Source organism: Passer montanus, unplaced genomic scaffold, assembly GCF_014805655.1.
Source record: "Passer montanus isolate IOZ18808 unplaced genomic scaffold, ASM1480565v1 scaffold86, whole genome shotgun sequence".
Lineage (NCBI taxonomy): Eukaryota > Metazoa > Chordata > Aves > Passeriformes > Passeridae > Passer > Passer montanus.
Window position 1 is genome coordinate 157,600 of NW_024373923.1, and position 26,055 is coordinate 183,654.

Consider the following 26,055-nt stretch of genomic DNA (forward strand, 5'->3'; position numbering starts at 1 on the left):
AGTGTGAATGGCTGTTTCAGGAGAGGACAGATGGCATTTTCATGGTGTTCCTCTAAATGGGTCTTAAGTTCTCTTTGTGGGTGGAAGTACAACCCTCTGTTTTTTCAGTCTGACAGACATCAGGGCAAGCTGGCAGTTCCAGGATAAGCTCCTGCAGTTGCCAGGCACATCCCCACATCCATGGAAAACCCTGTGATATTTAGCTGAAGGTGAGGCTAAGGGCCTGCAGTGGTTTCCCAGCTCTGGCTCCAACCCTCAGTAAACCTGCACTTCTCTGAGCTGTGCAAATGAGATAGCAGTATCTGTCTCACAGGGGGTGTTAAGAAGCTTAATTCATTAGTGTTTACAAAGTGTTTCTAGATCCTCAGATGTAAGGCTCTATAAACAGGCAAAGTATTACTAATTGCCAGCTTATACTGAATTGAAAATAAAGATGGTTTGAGGAAAGAAGTGCTGAATTTTCTGGTAAGCTGAATCGGTCTAGTGGCTGTAGGTTAAACAGTTTAAAGTTTAATTTTACATTAATATCATCTGATAAATCTCCATTTGTTTATATTGGTGTAATATTTGACCTTCTGTTTACTTTGGGAAAAACAAGAGTCTGAAAGGAGGGCCTCCTATGGTAAAGAATAAATCAAAGGCTTAATTCAAGTAATCACTTCTGAACATGTATCATGAAGTTGCATACTTTAAATGGAAGGAGTCTTGCTTTACAGAATGTGGCTTCAATTGTGATGTTCAATTTAAACCAAAATATGTCAGAAAAACTACCTTGCACCTCTTTGTGGCCAAGGAGAACACCATGGTTCCAAAGTTTAGAGTATTTCAAAGCATATGGGTGGATTTTTTTTTGTTTGTATGGTTTAGTTTCAAGGGGGTTTTTTGTCCTCTTCATACAGGCCTGGCAGGAGAAACAGACCATTTCATTTAGCTATTCCCACTTTCTGAATTTCCTGCAATGCTACAGAAATATCATGCTTGGGTTCCTACTTAACTTTTTGTTGGCATTTTGGAAGGTATCAGGAATAGGAGTAAGTTGGCTAACTTCTGCTGTTTGTACTTATAAGTTGTGTTATTTATATGCATTTTTCTGCAAAGCCTGATTTTTTAGAACCATCCCTTCTAAAAGGTTCCTTCAAAAATGATTCACTGTAATAGAAAGAAACTTACTTAGCGCTCTTTCACTCCTTAAGAAACACTACATTTTATGTTTTTCTGCCTCAAACCACACTTTTAAAAAAGTAGTGGATAACCATTTCCCACTTGGCCTCCAAAGGGTGAAATCCTCATCTGGTATAAATTGGCATAGCTCTATTCAAATCAGAGCAGCAACATTAATTCATTCCAGCTGAGGCTCCAGCCCTTAAAATGCCAGCAAGAAGAGTGAGTTTTGCACAGGATGGATTTTTGAGCTGGGTGGAAGGTTTTTCTGTGTAACTTAGCTATGTGCCTAGGCTCAGGGCTGTGGGAAACTGTGTGTTTGACATCTGCAGCATACGCAGCAAATGCTTTGGCAGTTTGAGTTAATGCCTTTTGAATTCACAGGTTGTTTACTTTCAGCTTGAATGTGGATTTGCTTTCAGCCTCAGTGGGAAATCTAACACAAAAAGTAATAGGACAAGCCATCTGTCCAAAAAGCTATGAGAATTCCTGGTTTTGAACCAATAACAGAGATCAGGGACAAGTTCACCCTATGTGTAATCTCTGCCAAATTATTGGCATGCTCCTTGGATTTCCGACCTGGGACCCGATCCCTCTGGTGCAGTGTGAGCACACATAGACTTAGGGGAAGAAACCTGCACAATGAGCATGGCCAACACGCCTTTCCAATGGTGGCTCCTACAGACAAGCATTTTTCCAGCCCTCTCTTCCTCTGCTCTGATTTACAACCCGTTTTGGCAGATAAGCTGTGCACCTGTGAGGCGGCCCCTGCTCCTCGGGGAGCAGTAAACAGCACGAGTCAATGGGAACCCCCAACTCCTGCCAACATTCCCTGCAAGTAAATACCAATCCATGTGTTAGTCACAGGCCAGAGAATGGTGTAACAACTGGGTTGATTGGGTCACTTTTTCTGAAAAGGGGGCAAATTTCAGCACTCTTTCAAGGGTCCAGATTTTTTTACTTTAAAGCCAAAAAGCCATGCCTCTGTCCCGCTGTGTAAACTAAAAAGTTGCACAAGGGCCAAGCTTTGGAAAAAAAAAAATCAGCATCATGCAGCATTCAGCAGGACACAGTGGACAGATTTTACTGAGAGCACAGCATGTGCTCTCCACAGGTAATGGAACTGCTCCCCATTCTCAAATGGTGACCTGGGCCTCATGCACCTGTCTTGATCACCCGCAAGAAGTGCCATCACCTTCAGTGAGAAAACAGTTAGCCTGTATGTACTGTGTCTAGAAGGCTGTGTCCTTGTTTTGGAGGACCCTGTGGTTTAAAATCTTGGTTACAGCTTTTCCTCTGATTTTGTCCATTGTTTCTGCTGACCTGGATTAAGTTATCCTTGTTTGGACCAGCTAGAAACAAGAGTCTTGATCTCCAAACCACTTGGGTGAGCTGAAGGTCTTTGCTTGAGTATTTAATAAATAATAGGGAAGGCAGAGAAAAAGGCAACAAGAAATCATTTGGAAAGAGCATCATCTGGTCTTTAACAACAAAACCTTCACTGCATTGTGAAGTGAATCTATAGGCTTTAAACCTTCATGAGGTGAATGGCTCAGGAGAACAGGATATCTGCCAGCATCCTTAGAAGCACACTAGCCTGATTTTGACCTGCCCTACACACAGAGCAGCATTAACTCAGATACCCTGGTGTAAATCCAGCCAGAGGTCAAACCCAGCCCTGCAGCAGCCCTGTTTGTCCAGAGGACTTCATCAAAACAGCACCATTCAGCATTCATTCCAACAGCACCAGGCTAATTTACCTCAGCCACACCTGGATTTCTGAAAACCGGAGGGCACTGGATCATGTTCACACTGTTTTCTTTCACTCTTCTCTGTCAAATCAGGGCTACTGCAGATTGAGTGGGGAAATAAGAGTCTCTTCAAAGTTCTTTTTTATTTGGTTTATTGATTCAATAGTATTTCATGGCTAATAACCACCCTTGACTAACAGGCTCATTTGAACCGGGAATGCTGTGGCCTCTTATGTAATTTAGTGGCAGAACAGCCAGTTTACAGATAAGTAGTCTGCTTAAGGTGGGAGAACTCAAGGCTTGTAGTCTTTTCTTAGGAAAACAAGCTCCTTTTTCTGATGATTTTTCGGGATCCTTCGCTGAAAGTTTTCCACAGAATCACAGAAGCTTTTTTTTCTTTATTTCCCATGTACTTGTGCAGTCACGAGAACAAGAATGGCTTGCAATTAAAGTAGCACAGTTCAGCCTTCTCAAATTAAAAACTTTTTTATTAGCTTTTTTTCTTGGAACCAGAGGCAGATGAGCCAAAACACTGCATAAAATAAGAAGAAAGCAAGCTGGTTTTGTTGTGTTTTTGGCACGGACAATGGCTTTCAGAGATACTGGAAGTCATGCAAGAAGAGTGTGTTCTTAAGAGACTTCTAGCCCTGCTCTGAAAACTGAGGGCTTTAGATAAGAGTCTGCATGTGGGGATCTTTATCCAAAACAAACCACCCAAACTTTTGCAGTCACTAGTACTGATTTCCTCCTCTGCATCTCTCTGTGCTGTTGCTCACACACAAGTTCTTCAAGGCATCCTAAAAGCTTTTCTTTGCCCGTAACAATTTAATTGCCTCTTGGCTAAGATTTTCTCCTCTGTGAAGAGAAAGAACACGATTAAAGTGCCCGTGCTGCCCAAAGAATTTCCTCTCCTCAGCCTCAAACACCGGGACTGTTTTCCTCCCCCTTCTGCTTTGCCACATCTCTGCGTTTTGCACGATTGTTTCCTATTTTTTTTTTTCCCTGCCTGGAAAAATCCAACGTTTCCTCCCCCTCCCATGGCAACATGGGTGACACAGAGAGAGAAATCAGCACAGTGTCAGCAAGAGTTTAGCCCCGCAGCTGGGACCTGAACTTTCAGCAGCGGAGCACAGCACTGGGTCACTGCACCAAAGCAAGCCAGACTGATACAAAGTGCTTGCTCACCCTGGGAAGCATCAGAAGCCAGTTGATAAAAATCTTTAGGCATCCTCTTTTGTGACCTTAGGCTTTTTTTTTTTTCCTGGGAAAATGACCATGGAGTGTATATTCAGCATCATGACACCCAAAGTGATGCAATATTTGGGTGCTCTCTGCACTCAGGGGGTGATATTGCATTGGGGCAGTGTGGATTTTAGAGCTGTTGAAGATGGAAATGGAGCGTGTGGACTCAACATGCTGCACACGGTGTGAAGTTTTCAGCTGTGAAGACCTGAACGATCACGTCTGCCAAGAGTTAATGTGCTCAGAAAAAGGATGCTAAAATATTCCTTCCCACTCCAGTTTGCAACTGAGAACTTGCTAGCCTGTAATATATTTTATTTATAGCATCTTTTGACTCAAAGGATCTGAAAGAGCCTCTCTCTGGGAGTCACTTCAGTGATACCTGCAGGCAGGGGTGTTTCTCTGCAGATGGCTCCAGCTGAGGTGTCAGGGCCTTCTTTTCCATGGACTCATGTAAGGAACCTCCTCTGCCTTGCCAAATGCCAGCACTTAGTAATAAGGGATAGAGGGAAGGGCAGAAATCTGCCCTAATAAACCTCAATAATAGCAAACAGAGAAAACTGGCATATAAACCCCGTGGGAGAGAGCACTGAGATGTCACTGGCTGGCTTTGGAAGCAGACATTGGGAGGAAGTATGGGCAATGCTGGATGATATCCTTACGCAAAGAGCTTGGGACAGTAAAACCACAGCTCAGAAGAGGGCATCCAGGTGGCCCCACATGGATAACACTCCAGCCAACCTAACCAGATCCAGCTGTGCTGTGGTAGCCTGGAGAAACTCCAACAGAGACCCTGTGCAGGGCATGCAGTGGTGGAGGTGCTCCTAAGGGGAGAGGCTGGGTTTAAATCCTCAAACTCACACATCCCTCAGTGAGCACAGTCACAGCAGGGCCTTCTGCTTATCTTAAGTCCACTTCAGCACCTGCCCATCAGCAGCTGGCTGAAAAGGACCAGGGGACCAGAGGACCAGCTCCTCCATGTGGCTCCTGGCAGCTGGAGAGGTGTCACCCAGCCCTCTGCTCCCCTCCTGTGCCATCCCTGCAGGCCAGGGAGGCAAAAGTCAGGCCCAGCTGATGGGTTTGCAAATCCAGCCCATGATTTCTGCTTCATCCACAGCCAGGAGAGGTGTTGCCAAGACACATATTAGGCAGCTGCTCAGGACACTGCTGTGTCTGTACCACCCTGAGCATGCTGCCTGCCTGCCTCCCGCTCTGCCTCTGCAGCCCCATATCAAGCCAGTTGTTTTGCTATTCCCTGAGGTGGCCAGAATGTATTCAGCAAGAACCACTTTGGCACTTCTGCTGGGTCTTCTGAGAGATTTGCCACAGGGAGGGAGTGTCCATCTGCTTCAGCGTCCTCTAAGTCCTGTGTTTTCTAAGGAGTCCTGATGTTTCTCCATGGAAAAAGCCATCCAGGCAGTCTCATGAAAACCCCAGGGGCACCAGGGGTTGTTTATGGGGCTGCCCCCTACCCTGGGTCTCTAGACAGGTTTTCAGATTAATACACTCATGCCTCCATGATGAAATCCTCAGCACATCTCTCCTCCCTCCATGTCCTTCCCAAGCCATCCCCAGAATCAGCATTATTATATTTTTTTCTCTAAATCTCTTTCCTCCAGGCACCAGACAAGGTGTATTTGATAGCACTTTATCTCTGTCATGCATATGTCAGTGTCTGAAACTGGTTTAATAGGAGTCACATCACTGGATGGAAGTTGGCTCTCTCAGGTCCTTTCCATGGAGAACAAGTGTTTTGCCTCATTCTCTATCTTCCAACAAAAATTGACTCCTCCCTCCTTTCAGGAGGGGGCTGGGGTTAGAACACCCTGGCAGCCCAAGGGTTGCATTGCCTGCTTTTAGGGCATCTGTCACTCCTCCTGAGAGAAGAGAACATTCTTCTTGTGTGGAAAGGTTTTGAGGTTTTGAGTGGTTTTTTTTGTTTGTTTGTTTGTTTGGTTTTTTTTCCCCTGTTCTTGGTCCATTGAATATTACATAATCTATCACTTCCTTCGGTGCCACTTCCACATGTGCTGCTTCAGATTTGGGGGTGGGAATGGGAGGGATTTCCCCCAGAATCATGGAATCGCAGAATATTCAGGGTTGGTAGGGACTCACAAGGATTATAGAGTCCAGCTCCAAGAATCCACCATGTACCTGAGAGTGTTGTCCAAATTCTCTAGCAGCCTTGGTGCCTTGAGTGTCCTAGAGTGCCTGACCACCCTCTGGGTAATAAAACCCCCTAATATTCATTTTATACCTTCCTTGACACAGCTTCACGCTGCTCCCTCAGGTCCTGTCTCCAGAGGGAAGGTGGCAAGCTATGGACAAGCCCTGGGTTTATGGAAAAGCTAAGAGGGAAATAGGGGGAAAAAAACACCAACAAACTTAAGAGGGAAAACAAAAAAAAAGGAATAAATATTTGGGAGGAGAGTGTTTAAAAGGAGAGAAAAACAAATCAAAGCTGGTGCCAGGCTAACACCAACAAACTTAAGAGGGGACGGGAAAAAAAAAAAAAAGGGGAATGAATATCTGGGGGGAGAGTGTTTAAAAGGAGAGAAAAACAAATCAAAGCTGGTGCCAGGCTGGAACCAGCAGCTGGTTGCCAGCACAGCAGGCTGAGAAGTTGTTGGTGGAAGCGCTCAGTGCCATGTTTGGGCTGCTTAAAAAAAAAAAAAAAATACAGCGTGTTATCCTGCCTCTGCCTTCCTCCCGGCCCCACAAGCAGGAGGAGGGACTCGGCCGCCCGACTCGGGCTTGCGAGGGATGCGGAGCGTGTCCTGCCCGCCGGGCGTGTGCCCGCACACCCTGGGCAGCCCCGGGTGAACCGTGGGAGATGCCAGGGCATCGGCAACCACGGCACGACCCTTCCTGGCCATGCGGGGGGAGGAGGTGCGGGGACGGAGGAGAAAGGGGAGGGTGGAAGGTTGCAACGCTTGGCTGGAAAAATTTGAGAGGAGTACAAAAGGGAGCGCGGTGAAAAGGGGTGGCGGCGGGGAAGGGGGCAGGGGGCTGAGAGCCGGCTGCCGTGGAGGTGGAAGGAGATGGATGCTGGGAGGGCGTGGGGAGCCGCGGGCAGGGCTGGGGGGCTGCGGAGAGCCCGGCAGCCGAGCAGCGGGGCTCATTTTCCTCCTTTCTCTCCGCCTCCCTCCGCCGGGCGCTCGGAGGAGGAGGCGAGACAAAAAGCTGAACCGGTGCCAAGAAGGAGCCGCAGCGGCTCGAAAATGGCACTCCGCGCCGCGCTAATATTTCGAAGCTGGGCTGTGCTGGAGAGCAGGGGGAACGTGTCAGGAATGAGAATGGCTGGGACCGTGGGGCTGCTGGCCGGGCTCAGGAGGGTCCTCCCTCCTCCCTGCCTCCCCTTCGCCTTTTAAACGTGACCCTTTTCTCCTCCAGCTCCCCGCCACCCCCAGTGATATTTAGGAGCTCTGGGAAAGGGAGTGGATCTTTGCTGTAAAGGGTCTCATCCCCTCCTTCCATCTCCGTATCGGGGAGGAATTGTAATTTTATTTTTTTTTTTTTCCTCCCCCCTAAGGAGGAAAAGAAGACTCTCAGGGAGTTTTCTTACTGTTTTCCTGTTGCCCATCCCCTCCTAGCCGCTGTCCTCCTCCTCATTGTGCCCATCAGGCTGCTGCTGTGGCTCTGTGTCTCGATGCAAGGTTACTTGTAGGACACAGGAGTGAGTCTCTGCTGCAAGGTGCAGCGTCGCCTGCGTCGGTGTTTCCCTCCGCTTCTCATTTGCTGCGAGATGAGGCAACTTCCAAGCGCTCAGCTCAGCTCCTGCTTGATGCAGTGGCGCTGTTTGGGCTGCAAAAAGCCCCTTTCCTGCAAAAACCTGTCTGGATAAAACAAACAAACAAGCAAACAAACATGTAAGGCCGAAACTCCGTCATTTTGCGATGTTGGTTCATTTGCAAGAAACAGGATGGAGTTTTGTGGTGGTTTACATCTGAAAGGGAAGATTTTGCCCTGTGCTCATGCCCTTGTTGTTCCCTTTGCAGCCAATGAAAAAATCCAAACCAAACCAAACCAAACCACCTCTTTTTAAAATAAGGGTTTTTATTTATTTATTTATTTATTTATTTATTTATTTATTTTTAGCATTTAAAAAAAATTATAAACCTGTAGTAGTTCAGTAGTTGCAGTTAAATACAAAAATATTCCCCCCGCCACCCCCCTTCCTGCTGCACAGATGTTCCTTTTTGGATCATTCTGGAATTTATATTTAAAGTTTTAGGTCATCTTTACAGAAACTAGGGACAGGAGAAAGGGAAAATCCCAGTCTCTGGTTTTGAAAACAGGTCTAGATCCTGTTAGAGCAGCAGTTTTAGCCCTCACATAGTCAGCAGGTCAAGTTCAAGGAGACCTTTCTAAAGCAAGGGCAGAGCCTCATTAGCTTGCTGCATCTTAGAAGCTGGTGGATTATTGGGTTGTTAGCTTGGCCCATTTTGTAGTCTCAGGCATGGGATGATCCCTGTGACCTCTTTCTCACCTGAAAACCATGCCCTAGTACACATTCAAACCACTTCAAACCTCACCTTTGGTCTCAGACATGCAGGCCTGGTTTGGGAGCACCTACCCCTGCCCAGGGAAGGCTTTTGGAAATGCTCTTATAAATAGGGGGGAGTTCAGGCAGACTTAAAGGTGTTGTCTTGCATGCTCCCCTCAGCCTCTTCTCACAGCTCCTCACAGATCAATAGTTCTTGCTCTGTGGAGGATCAAATTCTCTGTCCCAAATTAATGCTGCTGGGAGTGGCACTCATTTCTAAGTTGATGCCAACAGATTTTGTATGGAGTAGGATGAACAAAGCAGCTGATCCCTTGCTCTTCCTCACCTCTCAGCTGTACTTTACACGCTGTATTTGCTGCAGTTCAACGTGGGCTTGTGCAGAGAAGGTGCTGCCATTCCTTCTTGCTCTTTTTCCTTTGTTGTGACTGCAGGGTGTGCAGTGCTTGGCCCAGGAAAGCTTGGTTTCTTCACCATGGAAATGTCAACAAGAGGGTTGGCCAAAGAACCTGGAGAGTGTTCTTGTACCTTCCACACAATCCTACCTGTTTTCTCTGAATAAAGGACATGCATAAAACACATGGGTTTTCTGTAAACACGTGTGCATGCTGTCTGGTTTTCAGTTGTCCCTTTGGATGCCATGAGTGGAGCTGTTTGAAATACCTTCTCCACCCAGGGCACACACCATGCAGCCCTTTCCTGAATTTCATAGAATCACAGAATAATCCTTGCATGGTTTGGGTTGGAATGAACTGTAAAGCTGATGGAGTTCTACCCCCTGCCATGGGCAGGGACACCTCCTACTACACCAGGTTGCTCCAAGCCTTGTCCAGCCTTGGACACTTCCAGGGATCCAGAGGCAGCCACAGATGCTCTGGGCACCCTGTGCTGGGGTTTCTCCACCCTAAAAGCCAAGAATTTCTTCCCAATATCCTATCTGTCCCTGCCCTCTGGCAGTGGGAAGACATTTCCCCTTGTTCTGTCACTTCATGTCCTTGTCCCAAGTTCCTCCCTGATTCTCCTGGAGCCTTTTTGGGTGTGGGCAGATGCTCAAGATCTCCTTGGAAACCTCTCTGCTCCAGACTGAACAATTACCATGCTTCAGTCCTTCCTAGTAGGTGAGATATTCCAGAATTTTCCAGATGTTCTTGCTGACACTTTTGGCTGCAGCTACACCCGTTCCTCTGGGAAGAACCTCCTTTTTTTAACCTGAGATCTCTAAGGATGGGAATCTCAGGGATCTGTGGGATTCTAACCTGCAAGAGAAAGTGGTGGTTAAAGCCTATCAACATGACCCACGCAGACCCTGGTCCTTGTCCTGACCCATCCAAGTACAGACCACTGCTCATGTGCTTTCAGATCTGGAGCCAGTTTGTGTTTCCTACTGATTTAAACTTCTTCAGTGTTCATATACTTCAGTTATCAATTAACAATTCCCAACAGGTTTATAGAGAGGATCCCAAAGGGACAGGTATTAATGGATGCGGAGTGACAGCATCCATGTGTGCACAGCAGCAAAATAGTTGTTCAAGAAGGAGAACTGGGAGCAACAAATTAAGGCAACAAATTAAGTCATCTTCACAAACTTTGTTATTTCAGTAGACAGACCTCTTTCATTTCTTGAAATCTTGACCATAGGGGAGCTTGTGGAATGCATCTTGTCCATCTTGGGGCAAAAATGCTACTCTTGTTCTTTCTGAGTGGTCAAGTCAGCCATCTGGGCAGCTTGGTCATGCTTCCCAAGGAGGGAAGGCTTTGACAAGGCAGCTGTAGGTTTTTTGTCTTCATTTCTCCCTGTCTAAAAGAAGTGTCTTTGGATATATTCTCCAGAAATATGATGTCTAATGTGTCTCAAGTTGCTTCCTTCAAATCCTTCATCCTTTTAGCAGTTTATAATGAGAAATATTGTCTACTTGGAGTTGTTATGAGGTAACTTGTATCTGGAAGGGTCAGTCTAAAGGGCTCTTCTGAGGCTGTCTTCCACTCCTTCTCCCCACACTTTCCCCACTCACAGTCTTTTTTTTTTTTTTTTGGTTTTTTGGGGTTTTTTTTGGACCTGTAACCTCACATTTCTGTAATCTAAATGTGCAAATGCTTTGCAGTCACGGTCCAGTAGCTGGGTTAATCTCAGACCCCTGGAGTGGCAGATGGCTGATTTGTTGCTGATTCCAGTTATAGAGAATTGTGTCACCTATTATCTTTGCACAGACTGATGCTTAAAAGGATGCCTTTGGCAAAATCACTGAAAAGCAAAGCAAAGCAAAGCAAACACTCTCTGATCTGCATCACCACAGGTGAAAATGTGAAATATTTCACCTTTGTGTGAAGGGCTGGAGAGGTGGACAAAGAACAGAGGAGGAGGGAGAGGAGGAAGGGGAGAGGAATACCTCATTTTCATACCAGAAGTACCAAAGCACAGTGCAGAGCATGTTTGCTGTAGTCACATTGTAGAATCATGAGCACTTACTCTGTTTTAAATGGTTTTGCAATGTGGTAATCCTTGGCTTCAGCTCCCTACTTTAACTCTTACACAAACCAGGCAGGTTGGCTTCTTGTGACACCTCCCTGCTCTCTTCCCAAGCTTTTCTAGCAAAGGTTGTCACAGGAATCCCCGGCATCACTCCCTGAGACCACGGCTCATTGTGTGCCCCACAGCTGCTGGGGAAAGCTGTGGTGGCTCTGGCATGCCAACATGCTCACAAGGGACACTTGGGAGGGGAAGTTTACTCATCTGTGTGGGGTGAGGGAACCTTGGGGGACCCTACAGAACACTGCAGGACCGAGGGGGGGCCCCACCACTGGGTGCTCACAGGGCCCTGTCTGGCAAGTGGCGGTAGTGGTTTCGTAGTGAAACATTTAAGGAAATCAAAAGGGCAGAGCAAAACTCTGGATGCTTGTGACCATTTTCTACACAGTCATCCCTACAATCAAAGTTTTCTCTCTTTCTCTTTGCTTTGGGAAACAGAGTCAGATGAAGAATTTGGGAAGAGAGTGTGGGTTCCCTGTGCAGAGTCCAGTGACGAAATCTGTGAACAAGGTAAGAACAAGGGGATATGGCTGTGATGATTTTTGTTTTATCCTTTTCTCATTCCAAACACAAAGTTGGACACAAAATTTAGCTATGTGTATCACAGAAACTGATAGTCCAAGCACCAAGCAAATGAGCCTAAAACATTAATTTGGGTTTCTTGTAATGCATGCCATTATGATGGTTTGGGTTTTAAAACAGTTCGTATCATATCCAAATGATCTATGTGTGAATAATTGTTACCAACCTCCTGACACCAGGACCTAATTAGGAAGTAACAGCCTTAAATAGGCCATTTGCGTACTGAGCTTCCATATGTCTCCTTGCACAATTTATTTGCTCCACTCCACTGAGGTATAATGAGAAGAAAACTCTTAGAACTGCTTTTGACTCTGAGGGTCTTCTCTTCATCTCCTATACAGTTATAGCCCCTATTAAGATAATATCTCTTTCCCTGTCTTCCGAAAGAAAAAGCTGTGGTACTTTTAGTCCAGATTGCCCAAGCTTCTCTGTTTCCAAGGTTTCAATGGAAATGGAGTGAAAAAGTGCCAAAAAAATGCAGACTGAGAAAAATGGAATGCCGTCAAGGAAAGCAGAAAGGTCAGGATGATCAGGATGATCTTGAGGGAATACTCCCTATCCTATCTACCTCACAACCCTGCTGAAAGCTGATGCCATTGTATTTCAGTTGTCATTGTATGGATGCAAAGAAAGGATGTATCTGGATAGAAGCAATTTGAAGATGTTTTTATTGGTCTTGTTTGGCTTTCTTCCTGCTAGGATGTGAGGATGGGGGAAAGGTTGGTGCAAAGTGTCTTGGATTTTTTCTTAGTTTTGAATATTTTTCTCTGTCTGAACCAACATCCTCCCTGGGACTCCTTGTACACGTTTAAATGCATGGTATGTTCTTCAAGTGTACTTTCAGAATATATTCTTTATTTCCAAACAACTCTTGCATGCACGACTTCATCTTACACTTAATGTGTCCCACTTTTACTCCCATCATTCTGAAGTCAGAAAAACCTAAATGTGTGATTGTCATTTTCTGTCATGATAAACTAAAATAAATTCTAAAGGTGTGGGTTTTTTTGTTGTTTGTTTTTTGGTTTGTTTTTTTTTTTCACCCCAAATCTGGATCTTGTTTAGTGTCCCAGAGAACGACAACTCTACTTGCAATGATTTTGTTTATGATAATTTAAGTGTATGTTCCTTTCCAGGAATTGTCATTGCCTTCCAGAAGGGAGGTTAGTGCTAGTCCCCTCGCAGTGATAATTATAATCAGACCTGTCAGCCTTCACACAGTCTACACTTATCACTTGCATTTAGAAGGATTTTTCCTGAAGCCTATTACCAGTTCTGCTTCTTCGGGAAAAACAGTCATGATTTTTTCTCCTAATCTTTGATGGCTCTCAGCTTTGAAAGCATGGAGAGGAGCAAAATAACTGCCAGTTGTAGTTAAAGAAACTGTCCGTTGGTCCTGGTATGGAGCTCTGGAAAGCCAAAGAGTGGGCGGATAATCTTGGAAATGCTGAGGGGCTTAATTTGTTTGTGACAACACTTCAGGTGTGCTGGAAACACAAAACAGTTTTCCAATGGTGTTGGTCTCAGGAAGAGCCTCTGCAGACCTGCTAGACATGGGCTTCAGGTGGCAGGTGGCTCTTGGCAGTGGTGCCCTCTCTCCCTGCTGTTCTGGGCAGCCATCCCTGCCCATGCTGAGAGAATTGGAAGCAGGATGGGCAGAGAAGTGGCTGCAGTTGCTGCTGGAGGCAATGACTGGCATCACATGGACCAGTTGCCACCAGTGGAGCAGTGACCAGCTGGGCCAAGACATGGTGTTGAGTAGGATGTGGTTCAGTATTTTATTCATCCCAGGATGCTTGAAAATTGTCCCCCTTAGTGCTATTCCCTGGGAAACACGTTGACCCATTTATTATTTCCCCCATTTTCACTCCATTATTGCTATTGATGTGCTGCTAACCCTCCTTTCTTACCTTTCTGGTTTTTACTAGCATGAAGACAAAAAGGTGAAAGTTTTACCATTCCACTAGACTAAATGAGTTATGTATCTTTAAGTTCTTCCTCTGTTATTACCATGCTTTTTGTAATTTACTCAGAGATTTAGGCTCCCTTGATTTTGGCAGAATCTGAGGGTGGTCAGCACTTTATAGTTTTTTTTAGCAAAGAGATTGTGGAAGATTGGGAACTCTTATGTGCAGTTTTATATTTACAGTGCACAAGGATATGACTTGCCTTTATTTTATTTAAATTCACTGGGAACTAGAGATTTATTTATCAGGTGTCATTCCCTGAAGGATGAATAATGCCATAAAGAGAAGACTTCATCTATTATACAAACAGATTTGAAGGCTTTGCTATTACATTGCTCTGCCTGTTGAATGGAGTAAAAATGCCTTTGGCTGAACAGAGACAGAGTGATACTTAGCAGTAGCATCTTATGACCTTTTGATCAGCTGAGATCTCAAGCCATATTAGTGGACAGATTATGATGTGATGGAAAGAAGGCCAGGAATAGCCTTTTCATCATGAGATCTTTTCTGTGAATATCCTTCTTGGGTGTATTCAGGTGGTTAATCACTGGGGCCAGGGCAATCATTTGGAAGCAGGGGAGTGAAATGCTGGTAGAGACAATCCAAATACACTCAGGTTGTTTGCCAAATGCAGCTGGATATTAGAGCTGATAGTTTCTTCCTAATATTTTCCTACCCTCCTGTTTCTATCAAGGCTGTGGGTGACCTTGTGATTTTTTTTTCCCATCTGTAATAACCACATTTTGGCTGAAAGAGCAGCACAAAATGAACCTTGAGTCCTTGGACCACAGGGGAGCTGCAGTTGCGAATCAAAGGAATGCACACGGTGAATATGGATATCAGACTGTGAAGGGAAACTCACATGAAAATATCTCTGTCATTTTAGAGATAGTAACAGTAGTGCTTGAATCTATTTCAACCCTTCCAGGGAAAAAAAGAAATAATGCAGGTTTTTCAAAAAATGCACAGCCCTGACAGTATTTCTCATTTTACAGGGCCAACCAGAGCAGAGAATTACTTTTACTTTCTCTTACCTGCCTGTGCCAAGTTACTCCTCAAACTTGGCTCTAGCTTTGAATTAGCCTCCTTTTCTTTGTAATGTCCAAGAAGAATCTGCAGCCTCCTTGAAAATCAAACATAAAAAATCACTTGTTCACTGTTGACTCTGCACATCAATAGCAGTTGTGCCAAAGATTGACCCAGGTGCTGTGGTCACTTTTGGAAGGAAAAGGGGCAGACACGTGGATGTGGAGTACCTCAGGGCCTGTCTGAGCACAATTATATGCCCAGGCAGCCCATGCTGGTTTTGGGCTATGCAGCATCATCCTGTACATTGCTAGCACGGGGTGGGGGGTGGGGGGTCCGAGTTGCACACAGTTTTTTCCCTCCTGAAGACAAACAAGATGCTTATTTCAGTGTCAGGAGGAAGAAGGTCTGGCAGCGTGAGAATCCCAAACCAGTGTAGTAGGGATGATGATGCACCAGGCGTGGAGAAAAATAGCTGTCAGAGAGTAGTGAAAACTCTTTGAAAATAAGGAGGTTTTGGAGGTGGGAGAAGCTCACAGCAGGACACTGTCTCCTCTCATCTCCCCCAGCCTCTTCAATCAGGTGCCTGCTGGGCTTCCCACCCCTCCTGCCTTTGCACGAGATGACAGGATTGTAAGGCATTAGATTCTGCTGGCATGAAGGAATCTGCCATCTTCCTGGCATTATTGCTTCCTGACTCAGGAAGCCACTGTGAAACATCGAGGCTGTGAGCACTCATGGTGCTTTTCAGCTGCTACTTCCAGGGCCACAAAGGGGAGTTGCAAGGTGACACCAACTCCTGACACAGGTCTGCACCTTCTTTTCCTTGGGAAAAAACAGGCAAAACTGCAAAAGGTGGATGGCAGCCTTGGTTCTATCCACAGAGAAAGTGCCACTACTGAAATACAGCCAACCCACCAGGATAAGGAGTTCCCTCCCAAGATCTGTCTGCAAGGATTAAGTAGGTTGCTGCACAGGTGATTGTCAGAAGCATCATGAGCTAAACCATTCAAAGGGGTGCATTCCTCTGAACAGTTGTTATAAGAGTTTCTGATGGCAGCTTTGAAACTTCTTCACTGGGAAGGCTTTGTGGTGTGTGTGGTGGAGAGAGTGTAGGCATGAGCTATTTCCTCTGCCTCCCTGCTCTGCCTTCAGTCCCTGTGGGATGGAGGATGCCCAGATTTGGGTGACATAGTACCAAGATCTTCCCTCTTGGTTTGGGATTGCATTAATCCTGCCCTACCTTCTGCCAGATGGCCTTGCCTTGATAAAATCAATTCTCCTCAAAGTAAAAGAGCTTGCCTTCATCTTCTTGTAGCTCAGAGACATCCATGAAAATAGAATTGCTCTGCTTTTTGCAGGTCAGGACAGAAAGTTGCTATGGGACATATAGCAGTATCCCTGTGGTTTATTCCCAACAGGCCCCTCATAGTTGTTCATTCACTGGGATTCACCAGCAGGATCAGGGAGAGAGCTAGAAGGGTAAAAGCTGGAAAACTCGTGGGTTGAGATAAAGACAGTTTAATAGGGAAAATAAAAGCCATGCACACCAGCAGAGTAAAAAGGGGAATTAATTCCCTGCTTGCCATGTTCAGGCATCTGTTGAGTCACCTCCAGAGAGTTGAACCCATCACATGTAACAGTGACTTGGGAAAACAATCACCTTCACCCCAAACATTTTAAATGTTTCTAAATCCTAATTCCCCTCCCTCCTTCTCCCCACTGTATACACTGAGCATGGTGTCACAGGGTCTGGAACATCCCTTTGGTCACTTGGGGTCACCTGTCCTGGCTGTGTCTCTTCCTAAATTCTCAATCACCCCCATCCCTTCCCCAGCCTGGCAGTGCAAAAAGCAGAAAAGGCCTTGGCTCTGTGCAAGCTCTCCTCAGCAATAACAAAAACATCTCTGTGTTATCCACCCTGTGTTCAGCACAAACCCAAAACTCAGCCCTGTACCAGCCCCAGGGAAGAAAAAGAACCCTGCCTCAGACAAAACCAGCACACCAATAGTTGGAGCAGCACAGTCAGAGCACATGGCAAGTACTTGGGCTGGGATGCTTTTCTGGGGGTAAGCAATTTCAATTAGCAAACTTTGAAAATGTAGTATCAGACAAATGTCAGTGATGTGCAGTGGGATAAGGAGGACAGTGATTTGTTTATGAAGTTCATCTGTCCACGCATAACAATTTTTTCACTTTAAACACACCACATCTGGTTCCTTGCAAAGATTCTTAGATTGCAGACAGCAGTAAACACGCGTCCTATTGAGTAAGAGTGATTTCATGAACCAGCAGAAGGATTACTTGTCATAACCAAATTTACAGCCATACAATTCCCTTTTTCTGGCTGGAAAGAAGTAATCTTGATCGGGAAAAGAAATATGTCATAACAATAACTTAAGCAAGTTAAACAGTATCTGGGGACGTTCATGGGAATGTAACTGGGTATACTCAAAGTACTAAACTAGTTCTCAGCACACTTTTGGTCCAGCTATCAAGCTCCTAAATCATCCTTAAGCATGGATCAAGGTTCATCCCTGTGAGCTGTTTGCATTTAGCCGCTGGGCTAGGAAAGCTAAGACACGGTTGTGAGCAGAGGTACAAACCTCTCTGTGCCAGTTGGCCTCCACGCCTGGGAATATTTTTGGGCACATTTAATTACTACTGGCTGAAGAGGCTCAGGCCCAGCTGAGAAACTGGACTCCTTCACTCTAAACTCCGTTTGTCAGCAGTGGGAGAGGGGAGCCACCAGCAGAAGCTGATTCAGCCTCCCTCCATCCTGACCTGCCCAAACTGTAGACAGTTGCTAAGGCAGCTAAGCCCGCAGGGTTTAACATGCTGATAGCAGAGGAAAGGCTGTATTATCCCCCAAAAAGCAACACATAGTACATTTCTAGCATATTTACTAGGCACCTCCCCAGCCTCTTCAAGCTCTTGTAAAAAGATGATAAAGTCATTGGGGTGTTCTTTCTTGCAACGGGGATTGTCACCCATTATTTTTAATTTTTTTTCTCTCTCTTACCATGAGGGGGTTCCTTTTTCAATAAGTTTCAGCTATTAGATAGGTGTGCTGTATAATTTGCTTTCAACAGTTTGATACTTATATGTGTCTTTAGGAGACAATTATAGACTTATACATAATAAAGAAGCTCATGGAAGGATACAGCACTATGTCTTTCAAATGTAGGTAAACCCTTTGTTTGATATACAACGTTTTATTTTGAGTTCAAATGTATTTACACATATATATAGATATAGGTATCTATTGTTTTCTCACTGAGTTAAAAACCTCATTGAACAGAAATAACTTTGGCTCAGCTCCTGCAACCACAGTATAATGCTTCATTATCTTTTCTTTCATTGAAATCTTCTCATGCACAAGGTGATCTAATTTAATACTTGTTTAAACATATAAAACAAAACATTTTCCCTTCAAGAATACCTCAAGTGTTTGGTCACAATGGGGATGAAATTATTGATTGTATTTGGCACACATTTGGAAACATGACCTTAATCTGCAGGTTTCAGGGGGAAAAGGTATTTTCCCCAGGTACGGCAGTAAGTCAGATAAGTAAATTATACTTTTGACATGTTAAAGATGTTCCATTTTAGACAAAGGAAGTGATATCCCAGTTGTGTCACTGAAACTCAATGTCCTGTGTTGCTTGTTAACAGCTGCACATTTGTTGTTTCAGTGTCCCAGTTTGCTTTCAAGTATAAATGAACTGCTACATGCCAAATAATCAATAGTTCTGCCAGCTCTGGAAATATAATATTGCTATTAATATTGATCCACCCAACAGAAATCAAGGCATCAAATTTTGCAGGCATTACTTGCCAGCACCCTGCGTTTTACCTGCAGAGTAACCGCTTGAAAATCACTATTCCCCAGGGAATAATGTTTTATGCTCACCCCCATTCCCTGTGTCATAATGAGCACAAATATAAACACAAAGGGATTGGGGCACAGGTGATCAGCAGATAGGGTGCATAAATATTTATTTCAGCCTTCTGTGGTGTCTTGGTACAGCAAACCAGATGCAAAGAGCACCAGTGGAAAAAATATGCATCAACCCTAGTGTCCATCTCTAAGAGCACAGCAGACAGCCTGGCTGGCCAAAAAAAATCAATGTCCTGGATCTTAGAACATTTTATAGTGCCTAAAGGGGCTCCAGAAGAGCTGGAGAGAGACTTTGGACAAGGGCCTGACACAGGGACTGTTTCCCACTGCCAGAGGGCAGGGTTAGATGGGATATTGGGAAAGAATTCTTGGCTTTGAGGGTGGTGAGGCCCTGACACAGGTTGCCCAGAGAAGCTGTGGCTTCCACACCCCTGGGAGTTCTCCCAGGCTGGATGAGGTTTAGAGCGCCCTGGTCTAGTGGGAAGTGTCCCTGCCTGTGTCGGTGGGGCTGGACTAAATTATCTTTAAGGTCTCTTTCAACTCAGACCATTCTGTGGTGCTGTGAGAAGGGAGAGATGGTCCATGGGTGGATGGCCTGAGCTCTCTCCATGCACTGGGAGCACCACCAGTAGTGAAAGCTCCTACGGTTTTCTTGCAGAAGTCATTCCAGATTCAGGTTCTCAGGTGGGGAAAAAAAGATCCTGCAACACTGAGTGTTGCTGGCAGCACCAAGAGCATCTGTTCCTTGTTCCCCTGTCCTCTTTGAGCTGCCAGATTGCCTTGGGAGAGAGAAAAAGTGGTGCTCCCCATTCTCACATGTGTGTTCACACACACCTCTGTGAGTTTGGTGGGTTTTGTCATATCTGTAATGACTTTGCAATGAAGCTGTGAATGAAAGTTTGGCAGACTGGTTTTACGATTGTCAGCCTTCCCAGAAGCAGCCCAGAATTTCATTAACTAAGGTATAGGCATGATTTCTTATAAGCTCTTTTGGATTTTACTAGATCCAGATAAATTAAATCAGTGTTTTATCTATGTGGCACCAAAATTAGTTGTCACTGATGTCTTCATAAAGGAATGCTGTAATTCTGGCCCTTCATATTTGAGCAGCAGCTGCATTAGATGATGCTCTCATCTTTTAATAAGTGCTTGTTGTTCAATAAGAGTGATGGGAAATAAGAAACCCAGATATGAGGAAAACATAATCTTGGTCAGGATAAGTGGGTGAAGTAGGAAATATGAGAGAGTGGTCACACCATGTCACCATGGCTGGGGAAAGTGGCAGGACATTGGTGGAAGTGTAGAAGCAGGAGCCTCAGATGTCTGGAAGGAGTCCATGAGAAACCCAGACAGGGCAGAAGAAAAGAAATCTTTCCTTTCACATGACTTAGGAAGAGGGTATCAGAAGAAATTGTACCCTCTGCAATGCCTTGCTCCTCTCCTTGAGATGGTGGCCTGATCATGATTCAGTGTCATCATGACCTGCTGTGCTACCAGCTCAGTTCTCTCTCCTAGGTGACCTTTACCCACATCGTCCCCTGGCTCACAAGGAGCAAATTTATCAGCCTTATCCTTCATCAGAGAACTTCAGCTTATCTCCTGCATGAAAAGCCATTTAGCACCTGTGAGATGAAGCTCAAGACAACATCTTGGGAAGTCTACATGAGGAATGAGATTTGTGTTATCTCTTACTGGGAGCAATCAAGGTCAGGATTGAAGAGCAGTCAGAGTTGCAGGGAAAATGAATGCAAGGCTCTTTATCTACTGGCAATTCCTAAGACCCAACTTCATATCAAAGATTACATTTCTGCACTCTCTCTGAGGCAAAAAAACTAAAATTCAGACACTCAGCCAGGAGCAGGTATGACTTAGGGTTGCTTCTTTGGAAGAATATGGAGGTAGGGCTGGAGTTGTCAATAGCTGTAACTGTGTAGTGCCAGCAAAAAGAGGTGGTGCCATGACTGCAAGTTTTCAAAACATTTCTGCCCCCACCACTATCACTTCTTCTCTGAACAGCCTCAGCAGCTTACTTCAGCTGTGACTGAAACCACAAGTTATGTTATTATATTTTTTTGCTCCCATTGGGTGGTGAGTGTATGGCCATTTCTTCCCTTATCTCTTCTTTAAGACAAAATGGCCCAAAATGTCATCGTTGAAGTTCATAGGTCATCAGTGACTTTAAAATCCTCTCTGATTGCCTTGGATCAAACCCAAATTAAATAAAAAATCCATGAGAGAGTCAAGGGGTCAAGATACCAAAATAATGTGTCCAAGGCAAGCAGCTTGCTGGTTTCAGAGTGTTTCTGGCAGCCATCTGCTTGTTTGAATTTGAGGATGTGACGCTTTTAGAAGTCAGAGAAAAAAACACACACTCAGACCCACAGCCTTCAGATATTTTACTTGATAACAGGATTCTCTTTTTTGTGCCTGTTTTCTTGCAACCTCAAGAATGTCCTGTTTTGCAATCATACTGTCAGCAGGTGTCTGTAGTGCTGATATACCAGGATGTGTAATTATCCAACTAAAAAAAGTAAAAATCTTTCTGAAGCCTTGAAACATTTTTTCTTTGCTCCTCTTCATGAATGAGCAACAGAATGGGCTGTGTTACTAAAACCTGATAGTCACTCATTTATTTACATGGTTAATGATTGTCCCTTTTTAGCTAAAAAGATACAGTTTTTATCATTCTACTCCTATTTCAAGTCTGTAGTCTCAGCCTTGTCCTGTGTAACAAAGAAAATGATCCTTTTATGGATGGTGTTAACCGAGACACCAGTGACAAAACCACATTTAAGAGCTAAATTCCCCTTTTATTCTCAAAGGTGATCAGGATCAAAGCACCAAGAGTCCAAAGCTGAAGAGAGAAACTTGAACTCCTGGTGTATCCTTCCTGTGAACAAATAAAGACATTATAAGTTCCCTCGTGCCAGTGTGACCCTTTTATTCAGCAGTATGGCAGTAACAGTTATGAAGATGATATTGTGGCAGTCCATAAAATCCCTGTCATGGCCAGAGCATCATAAAGCAAATATATTATTGTTCTTGGCCCCAAGTATGTGTGACAATAAAAGGTGAGTATGGGAGGTGGAGAACCCTGCAGAGGCAGGCAGGAGTGGGACAAGGCTCTGCAGGGCCCATTGGTACAGCCAGCTGTGGCCAGGTGTGGTTAGGGTTGGGTGCATCTCACTGGGAGAGGTTTGCAACAGGGCTGTGGGCAAGGCTGGTGTAATGAGAGCCTTTTCTTTGCAGGAGTGACAGCCTTGAGAAGGACATGAAGGTGTAAGAGCAGAAGATGTTTACTTTCTTACTTGGCACTGGCTTAGGGAAAACATTCTTTCTCGATTAAAAAAAAAAAACAAACCCAAAACTAAAATGAATAAGGCATTCATAAACTAATGAAAGCATCGTTTTCATCTGTTATAATGGACTTCATTAAATTCTGGACATTCACCACATTACAATGTTTATCTGCAAAGCAGTATTTCCCCATGCCTGCTGAAAAGGAACAGCAGGAGTACCTCAGCAAATTCAACCCACTTCTGGCATCTGGTGTCAGGATTTTAATGGCACACACATTACCTTGTGTTTTTTGTACACCCTCATTTTACTTTAAGTGACAATACTTAGTTTTGAAACCATGCTTTTCACACATAAATTTCAGTGTCTCAGGAACCAGGGCATAACATCACTCCTGTTTCAGAAAACAGAAAAAAACCCCAAAAACCTGAGTGAGGTGATTCAGTTGTGTCCAGAATAGACCTTGATTTTCTAAATCCCAGGAGTGCATTGCATCTCCCACTGAAAGATTTACCCATGAGTAGACAGTGTCACACAGGATGTGAACCAAAGGCTTGCACCAAACTGCAAGCCTTTGAACACAATGATGAAGAAAATGTACATGTCTCCTTTGGCTTCTTGTGGTGTTGGATTGCTCCTCTCCAGATTCTTTTCCAGAGTCAGGAATTCTGAACCAGTTACTGGAGGGGAAAATATTCCACTTGGTAGATAAAGCCAATAACATGAGGCTGCCTGTGTTTTCCTTCCATTTTTGTCACTGGCCATTGTCAGTCAGCCCTTTCTAGTGGGATTTTCTGTAAGTCCTGTTTGGCATAGAGAAGCAAACAGCTGACCTCCTCTGTGCTTCCTGTTTGTTTTCTTCTGGTCTCAAATTTGCTTCTAGGCAGCTTGGGTTCATTCTTTTGCTGAGGCTCTCTAGGACTCACCAGGTCCTGTGTTGGTGTCTGTCAGCAGCAGCAGCAGCCACTTGGGAGGCCCAGAATCATGGAAGCAAAACTGGAAGTCCCTAAAAAATCTAACTGTGGCTGTAGGTCACCTAATTAGCCAAATTTCTGGGGGGGGGAGGAAAAGCACCTGCTTGTTTAAAATGGTCCAATTCTTCAACTCTGTGCTTCTGGGGGCATCCTGAAAGAGCTGGGGTGGGGATTTAATCCTAAAGCCATCCTTCTGGGCTTTAAGTTGGGAACCCATGGCATTCCCAAACTGGTTTGATGTATTACAGGTGGCCTTATTTCAGGCTTTGAGGAGCCACACTTTGGTATAACCATATCTGCTGTTGAAGAGCCATTGTGTCCCTTCAAATCCTCTGGCTTGTTCTTTGCTATCACATGTCACATCATTTTGAAGTAAAGGGTTTATTTTCTTTTCAAGAAATACAGGAAAATTGGTGTCAAGCAGCTCCCAAAATCTCAGGGAGCCATGCTTGCAAATGTCCTCTCCCTTTGGCATTGGGAGTTTCCCAGCATGGCCCTGCTTTTGATTTACAATGAGAGGGGATGTGACAAATGAGCCTCTTTGATCTCCCTCCTGCTTGGAAAAGGGCTAAATGGGTTACATCCTTGGTGAACGAATCAACCAAGTGAGTTCAGAAATATTCCCCCTGCTTCCAGGGAGAACTCAGAAAACTCAGAAAACTCCCTGGTAACTGAGGAACCATCCCCCCACAGGGCTGCAGTGCCACTGCCCCCATGGCATTTTCCACAAAAAGTCTGTGGTCACGCAGCTCTCAACACACTCAAAGAGAAAAGGAGGGAAGTGGGCAATAACGTCCTTCCTCCACAGCCCTGTCCACCCTACAGACACATTTTCTGGCCAAGTTATTCCTAGACTTTGGGCAGATCAACTGGCCAAGATTAGGCCTAGGGAGTGGAGGAATCTGTGACTCAGCACCAAGCCAAGCTGCTTTTTCTCATGAAAGTTATAAAAGCACCATTCCCCAGTTTCATATACCTTGAGATCCTGGCTGCTGCCTACAGATTAATGATTTCGTGAGGCTTTTATGAAACAGTGGGGAAATCTAGGATGCCTCTGGCCGAAATTTCCCTGTCCATGCAGGCCTGACCTGCAGGGAGGACTTGGTTTTCTGGACAATGTTTCATAGGACGAGGACAGTCTAGCAAGTTGAGGGAGAAGAGCTTTCTGAGCACAGACACTCAGCCAGTATTGACATTTCAGTGCCATCCCTGGCACTGTTCAAGGCCAGGGTGGATGGTGCTCTGACCAGCCTGATCTCGTGGAAAGTGCCCCTGCCCATGGCAGAAGGGTAGAAATGAGATGGGCTTGAAGGTCCCTTCCAACAAAAAACATCCTGTGATTCCATGAGTGGTGTGATTAATAGGCCAGAGGGAGGTCACAGGAACATTTTTTATGTGACAGAGAAAACAACTTTACCTATATTGTGACTAAAGCCACCCTTTGCTGACATCAACACATGCAGTTATTACCCCTGCATTTAACTCACAGTATCTTAGGTGCTACAAGCACAGGACTATTTGGTAGTGCCAGAGTTGTGCTTAAAAAGAACTGGGGTAACAGAAATATTGAAATTATTTAGGTGAGATCCATTTTTCTCCATATTTCTCTTGTCTTGCTTAGTTTGTGCAAAACTTCAAATCCCTGTCTCACAGCTGATGGACAGAGCCAGGCAGGCACATCCAAAAGTTTCTGTCTGCAGCTACAGCTTGATACACTGCAGAAGGACAAAAAGAGCAATCATCTAGACGTGAACTGAGCCAATTAAATGTCTGAGCTGTGTTTCGAAAGCGAACATGGGCGGCATCAGAAATTTTCCATCAGCTGTAATAACGCCAATTACTTTGCCAGTTGCTGATTCCACTGTGATTTGTTTAGTGCAGTCATGCTTCAGCTTCTTGCCTGGGCTGATACACTTTGTTTATGCTGACTCCTCATTTGCAAAGCTTTACTGTCTTTTTTTCCCTAGTGTTTTCTCTTTTCCTTGGGCCCATCTCAGAGCACAGAATAATCCTCTTCCCTCTGCCCCTGCCAGATGGGCAGAGTATCCTAAAATGGTGACAAGTTTCTTGAGAGCAAGAGATGCTGCTGTTGTTCCCAACAACTTTGCAGATGCAGAGATCATCCTCTGATTCTCCTTGTGGCACTGAGTTGAGACAGCAAAAAGCCCTCCCAAGAAGTCAAGGAGCTTCTCAAGGAGTCTGATGTTGGGACTGGATGGTGATGGTGACTCTGAAGCTGACTGCTTTTATCTCAGGCATAGAAAGGGGGACCTTGTGCCTCTCCTTGTGACAAATGCACACAAATACATGTGCACACTCACAGTGAGTCTCCCTGGAAAGTTAGCTGGAGTTTTTCACTGGTGTTTACTTTCAAGTCCATTGGAATGATTGGGCCACTTTGCACAAGAGCTATGATTCTCTTCCTGCTAACTGGGGAAGAGCCCTAATCATGGGCATTAAAGGAATGCATCTGCCTGACTGGTGACTTGAATGTAGAGTGCTGCAATATCTTCCAGGGATTTTAAAAGCTGGTTTAATTCTCTTTTCAGTCAGGTTCAGACTGGGGAGGGTGGGATGACATTTCCTCTACCCTCCTTCAAGAGATGCCAAGAGTTAGCTTGACCTCCCGGGTGAGTAATATCTTTTCCTCATTTCACCCTCCCACAGCAGCTATTGCCATCTCCAGAACCCTACTGGTGCTGCATTTTGCACATACCAGCCTTGCTGCCATCTTTCCCAATATCCAATCTGAGCCTGATCTGAGCACCATGAGTACATTTTCACCAGAATGCAGCAGGACTTTTTCCTATCCATCCCTGGGGCAACCAAAGGAGTCCCCAGAAACATGATCTGCCACATGAAGTATCAGCTAGAGATGAGGCTATCAGCTCTATTCATACTCTGCTATCAGTTTCAGCTTTGCAGCTGACTAATATATTTGACACACTTTGCTCCTCACAGCCCTCCTTGTCACCAGGAATTGTAAAAGATCCCCTGGACGTGTCACAGTTCATATCAGCCACAAATAGACACAAAACAGACAAGCTGCTGGCTCATGTCAGAGAAATGTGGCAAAGGGACTTTGCAGAGGAAATGTTTAGGAAACCTAAACTGAGAAAATTA

General features: G+C 44.9%; 1 protein-coding gene across 2 annotated transcripts in view; it reads left to right on the forward strand.

The window, feature by feature from the left end:
- SETBP1 (SET binding protein 1) overlaps window positions 1–26,055 on the forward strand; it is a 267,483-nt gene that overhangs the window by 110,900 nt on the left and 130,528 nt on the right. For both annotated transcript variants that reach the window (XM_039733312.1, XM_039733313.1), the window contains one exon: window positions 11,624–11,695. In XM_039733312.1, the coding sequence (XP_039589246.1) occupies window positions 11,624–11,695 (72 nt within the window). The remainder of the gene's footprint in view (window positions 1–11,623; window positions 11,696–26,055) is intronic.